Genomic DNA, 6,050 nt, shown 5'->3' with positions numbered 1-6,050 from the left:
AAGAATCCCTCAAGAAGACCAACAGTGTCAACCAACCTAGGTGCATAGGGGCTTACAGAGCCTGAAACACCAACCAAAGAGCATGCATGAACTAGACGTAGGTCCAAAACACATATATAACTGCTGGGCAGCTTGGTCTTCATGTGGGTCCCCTAGCAACAACGGGAGTGGGTTTCACATCTGACATGGACTCAGTTGCCTGATTTTGGATCGCTAGCTGGGCTGCCCTGTCTAGCCTCAATAGAAGAGGATGTAGTAAGTCCTGATGTTACTTGATGGACAGGAATGGGTTTGTAAGGGGGGTATGCCCTTTTCTGAAGAGATGGGGAAGGAGAAAAGAGGAAGACAGTGGGAGGGTAGGACCAGGAGGAGAGGACAGAGGGGCTGCAATAGGGATGTAAAACGAGTAAGTGAACACATTTATTAAAAGAGTGGAAGTAGAAAACTGACTCCACGAAAGTGTTCTCTGACCTTCATTTGAGTGACATAGCATATGTATGTACACAGATGCACCTTACACGTGTATACAAAATATAAAAATGAATTGAGAATGTAGCTGAAAATATGGCTCAGCTGTTAAGAGCACTTGTTGCTCTTTCAGAGGACTTGGATTCAATTCCCAGTACACACATGGTAGCTCACAGCCATCTGTAACTTGAGTCCTTGGGGATCTGATACCAGCTACACAAATGGAGCACAGACATACATGCACCCAAACATCCATACACATAAAATAAATAAAATTAGAAAAAAATTGATAAAAACCATACTAGTAAAGAAATATTCGCATGGCCATCACATTGGAAGGTAGCTATTTCTAGGAACGACAAGAGTGGTTAAAAGTATAGCTTGTAATAAGGAAGCATTAGAGTACTTAAAGCTTAACAAGAGAGATTTTTTTTTTACAGTAGAAACTTAGAGCCTTCATCTCACCATGTCCTTTAGGATGCTTTTTCCAAACAATCTACCTCTTCATTCCTGAAAAGACCTCTCTCTTCATCCATGGTGCAGCACAGAGCTCACATAGGCCCAGCTTCAGGAGTTGTCTTCAGTTCTCCCATAGATACTGTATCTCTTTTTTCCTCTTCAAGGGAATGTTGCACTCTCCATCTTCTCCTGCATTCCCGATTTGCCAATCTGTTGGTGCCCTCTTGATTCTTCCTCTTGCTGAGCCAGTCTTCAGCCAAAAGCCACACTAGAGTCATCAGGACGATGCATGCCAGACCAATCCGAATGAGATTCTGAGTTGTGTGGTCCCAGAAGGTAGGGTCTGGAGTCAGAAGACGGGGTGGCTGTTGATAGATGTGACACCCATCCCACCCTCCTTCTCCTTTGACTTTTCCTGTGCCTTCTCCAGAGGCTATAGTTTTGATGTTCACTTACCATTCTGTAGTCCTGATTCTTTGGTTGAAACGTCATACTCCCAGTCATCTGATCACAAGGGAAGGAAGAAGGGATGAACAGAGGAAGGTGTTGGTCCCTTCCTTTGAAATCTTTCTTCTTCTGTATATGTCTCCATTGCATCTTATGGCTTTCCCAGGGTGCTCTATGCCCAGAATTCCAGCCCCTAGGAGCTTCATCTGGCAATAGACTGATAAAGAGATGGGTGAACTGAAGCACGGATCCACCTGTAGTACTAATACCCGTGTCTTCATGCCAGACAAATCCTCTAAAGAAGGCCCAATTTCCTCATTTATTCAACACCATGTCTTTCTCCTCACATGAAAACAAGTTCACACACTTGTCGATTTCTTCATTGTCTGACATGAGCTTCCCCCCAGTCCTATCACAACCTCTATGATGGGCAGTTTTAAATGTCCTTTTCATAATCTAGAATTGCCTGAAAAGAGTTCAAATGAGCAATGATTTAGATCAGGCTAGTCTGTGGGCATGTCTGTGTGGGATCACTTTGATTATTAATTAATATGTGAAGATCCAACCTATTATGGATGTCACCATTCCCTGGGCATAGGGTGTATGAATGATACAGGACAGGAGAATATTTGATTAGAGCTGAAACAGCACGAATGTGTTTGTTTTTCTCTGTATTTGACTGTGGATATGTTGTAATTAGCTGCTTGAACTCTTCTCTTAACTTCCTCTCCATGATGGTCCGAGACCTGAAAGTATAAGCTGAATACATCTTTTTCTTTTTAGAGTTGCTTTTAGCCAGGGTGGGTTTTTAAAAAAAATCACATCAACAGCAATTAAATTCTCAGTAGAGAAGAAGGTAACTAAGACAGACTAGAGAATAAGAGACTGTAGAATGCTTAGACATAAGTGGGCTTTATCAATCCCCTCATCCCTAGGATCAGAGGCTACTGTGGAAGAGGGGGTGGAAAGACCTTAAAAGCCAGAGGTGGTGGATCATTACAAGGAACTAGTGTCTTGTGACCACAGCATAGCAGTTGCATATTCAAACTCATAGCTATTATGTTAGCATTAATAAAACCCGTGAAATCTCAGTCTAAACCCACTCTCAACATGGACAGAGGAGATAAGCATGAAGTCCCAAGGCTGGGTGAGTAGCTATTGGGATTTGATAGCTTCCTGGAGATGAAGAGTGAGGCTTCTTCAGGGGTTTGTCTCCTAGCAGGTTGGCCATGCTTTGCTGGAAGGCTACATACCCAAGAGAAATGTGGAAAACTTTGTATTTGATGAATTAAAAAAAATGACACAAAAGTTAGGTAGGTAGGGAGGTGAATCTATGAGAAGTTGAATATGATTGAAACATTGTAGGCAATTCTCAAATAAATAATACAAATTAAAAAACGAAATGGAACTAGCCCACACAACTGTTTTCAACCGCATTGGCCTCATTACTCTTCTATATCACTCAGATATTCTTCCTGCCTTAGGCTATCTCTACATGGCTACAAATCTCCCTTTCTCTGAATCTCTGTGTATATTCTCAGTTGCCATTATCTCAGAGGCTTCCCATTCTGGGAAATCCTCTTTCCTATTGCTACCTTCCCTCCTGATCAATTTAGGATATATTTTCCTACATCACCACTTCTTCTCTATGTGATAGAGGACACATTTATTTGTCCTGACCAACTCTTCATTTGTTTCTTATTGCTGAGATATAAGTTTCACAAAGGTCAGGGTGTTTAGCTGACTGACGGTAGCAGCTGCTGGTAGGCACTGTACACTAAATGGATGTCATGAGTAAACGCCACGTTTTAAATGTCAGTAGAAAGCTTTGATCTTTCCTATACTGTGTGTGTGTGTGTGTGTGTGTGTACGTGTGTGCGCGTGCGTGTGTGCCAGAGGTCAACACTGAAGACAGCTTCAAGCCCTATCCACCTGAGTTTGTGAGACAGCATCTTTCAATAAACCTTCAAGTTCAACCAGACTAGCTTGCTGTTGAGGCTGAGGGATCCTCTTATTTCTCTGTCAGTAGCACTAGGATTACATGTAGAAGGCACTATGCCTGGATTTTTTACATGGGTATTGTGCATCCAACTTGGGTCCTCAAGCTTGTGTAGTAGGCAATTTACCCAGCTCTTTTCTGGATAATTTAGAAGTGACTCACCGAAAGAAGAGGTAGGAGCTGTGGGTGGAAGGCTGGTATTCCCAACACCTCCTGTAAGTGAAGAATAATTAAACAAATAAGAATCTTTTTTTTGCATTTTTCCTTTTTTATTATTAATTTATTCATATTACATCTCAGTTGTTAGCCCATCCCTTGTGTCCTCCCATTCCTCCCACCCTCCTGCTTCCCCCCTATTCCCCTCCCCTTTGTCTGCGACTGAGGGGGACCTCCTCCCCCTGTATATACTCACTTATATTGAGACACTAGTCCAAGGGGTACGTCCCCATGAAAAACTTTTACCTACCAGGAAAGTGGGTCAGAGGGGAGGACATCCTATTGAAGCTTTAAGTGTGAGAAGCCTGGGAGAATAAGGAAATAGAAGGACCCAGAGGGTCCTGGAAAACTACAGGTGGGTCTGGGCCCTGGGGTCCTCCTCAAAAAATAAGAATCTTAAGTCCCCTCTTCTATTCTCGATTCCTTAATTTTCTCTGACTCTCTGGTGTTCTGAGTGCCCAACTGGCTCTCTAAGAAGCAGAGAACTCTTTGCTATCTCGTTCACCACTGTTGAAAGTATCCCCTAGAACTCTGGTTATGACATGGATGAGAGTTGCCCTTACCTGTGATGAGTAGTGTCACGGGCTCACTGGGGAAAGACCATGCATAGTCATTGTAAGAGCCAAAACACCTGTACGTTCCTTGCTGGGCTCTGGTTACAGGGCCCATGGGGAACTCTGCCTGAGTGTTTCCATATCTGTGCTGGACATGGTTGGATCCTCCCTCCTTGAGCAGAAAGAATTTGCTGGTTGCAGTCTTTAGGTGGCAGGAGAAGGTGATATTCTCCCCGAGGGTTACTTCAGTCCCTGGATGAACCCAGAGGTTGGGTGTGTCATACAGACCTGTGAGAGAAGTGGGGCTGGTATATACAAAGCATTATCACACTGCAACTTCTCTATCTCCTGTTTCCTGTCCCTATGACCAGATACCAGTCTTTAGAGTCTGAGGAGCTTCTGTTTCCTAAACTTATGCTATCTTGTCACACATGAATCCATAATCACTCATGACTGAGGCCCTTGGGCCACAGCTTCTGCATCTCTACTCATGATTCTATATTTGGTCCAAAACCACTAGTGTCACCTGGAAGCCTGCATATGCGCTGCTCCTACCCAGAATCACTGCAGTAGAAACACAGGGACGTGACAGGCATTTGCATTTAAACATTTATTATTTGATATTATAGTGTATTTACATCAGTTGTCCTTTTCCTTTCTCCCTCCAAGCCCTCCTATACATCCATCCTTGATCTCTCTCAAACTTGTAGCCTCTTTTAATTAATGGTTGTTAGACACTCATGCACACACACACACACAACCACACACAGAGAACAACACAACCACACACACATACACACACAGATATGAATATACATATTCCTAAATAAATAAGTACAACCTGTTCAGTTTGTACACTGTTACTCATTTGTATGCTTTCAGGGTTTCAGGGTTGATCATTAGGTGTGGGATAACCAATTGGTGTGCTCTTATAAGGCTTTCTTCTGCAATCATTATTCCTTAGCTGCCTTTAGTTCTGTGTGTAGGGTTGAGGCCTCCTGGGATTTACCCTGTACTAAAGAAATCAGTTTGTGTGTGTGTGTGTGTGGGGGGGGAGGCTGTGGAAGTAGCTCAGTTGATAAAGACCTGAATTTGATCCTCGGGTCTGGGTTTGATCTCCAATATTCACGTAGAAATCCAGGCATGATGACACATGCCTGTGATCCCACTGCTGGAGAGGAGCTGGAGAGAAAGAGATAAGCAGATTCTTTGGCCAGCTAGTCTAGTGTGTGCACTTGGTGCACCTAAAGACCAATGAGGGACACTCTCAAAAAGTAAGGTGAATGGTTTCTGGAAAAGGACACCTGAAATTATCCTCTGACTTGTCGCACATGTGCGCGTGCACGCACGCACGCATGCACACACACACACACACACACACACACACACACACACAATCAATCCCTGTTCACACAAGAACTTGCAGACACTTCTTCAGAGCCATTTCACATATGAGACTGCAACAAACCATTAGTGCCTTTCACCTCCAGAACTTTTGCTTCTCAAAACCAGAGACCTTTACACTATTAAACAACCCCTTTTCTTCCTTCCCAATGTTTGACAACCACTCTTCTACATTTTTTTTTTGTGTCTGTGAATCTGATTATTCCAGGCAACTCTGTTAAGTTCACTTAGATAGTATTTGTACTCCTATGGCAGGTTTGTCTCCATTAATATAATGTCATCTAGGTTCAGCTACATCATAGAACGTGCCAGCATTTTCTTCCTTTGTAAGTAACATCGCACCACATGAATATACCATTACATTCGTCCATTTATTCACCAAGAGACACTAGTGCTATTACTACCTTTTAGATACTAGTTTATTTATTTATTTATTTTCTATACTATTTTCCCCTCTGTGTTATTGTGTGTGGTATGTACTGTGTTGTAGTATGCATATGCTC

At 42.8% G+C, this 6,050-nt stretch overlaps 1 protein-coding gene across 1 annotated transcript in view; it reads right to left on the bottom strand.

Annotated features, from left to right (window-relative positions):
• Positions 1–900: 900 nt before the first annotated feature.
• Ncr1 (natural cytotoxicity triggering receptor 1) overlaps positions 901–6,050 on the bottom strand; it is a 6,519-nt gene continuing 1,369 nt past the window's right edge. The window contains exons 4-7 of the mRNA XM_051162273.1: positions 4,153–4,431; positions 3,536–3,586; positions 1,384–1,431; positions 901–1,270 (exon numbers count right to left, since the gene is read on the bottom strand). Of these exons, the coding sequence (XP_051018230.1) occupies positions 1,020–1,270; positions 1,384–1,431; positions 3,536–3,586; positions 4,153–4,431 (629 nt within the window). The 3' untranslated portion in view covers positions 901–1,019. The remainder of the gene's footprint in view (positions 1,271–1,383; positions 1,432–3,535; positions 3,587–4,152; positions 4,432–6,050) is intronic.

Source organism: Acomys russatus, chromosome 19 (genome assembly GCF_903995435.1).
Source record: "Acomys russatus chromosome 19, mAcoRus1.1, whole genome shotgun sequence".
In the NCBI taxonomy this organism is placed as follows: domain Eukaryota; kingdom Metazoa; phylum Chordata; class Mammalia; order Rodentia; family Muridae; genus Acomys; species Acomys russatus.
The sequence above is the reverse complement of the archived record's forward strand: the minus strand, read 5'-3'. Positions and strand labels throughout refer to the sequence as shown.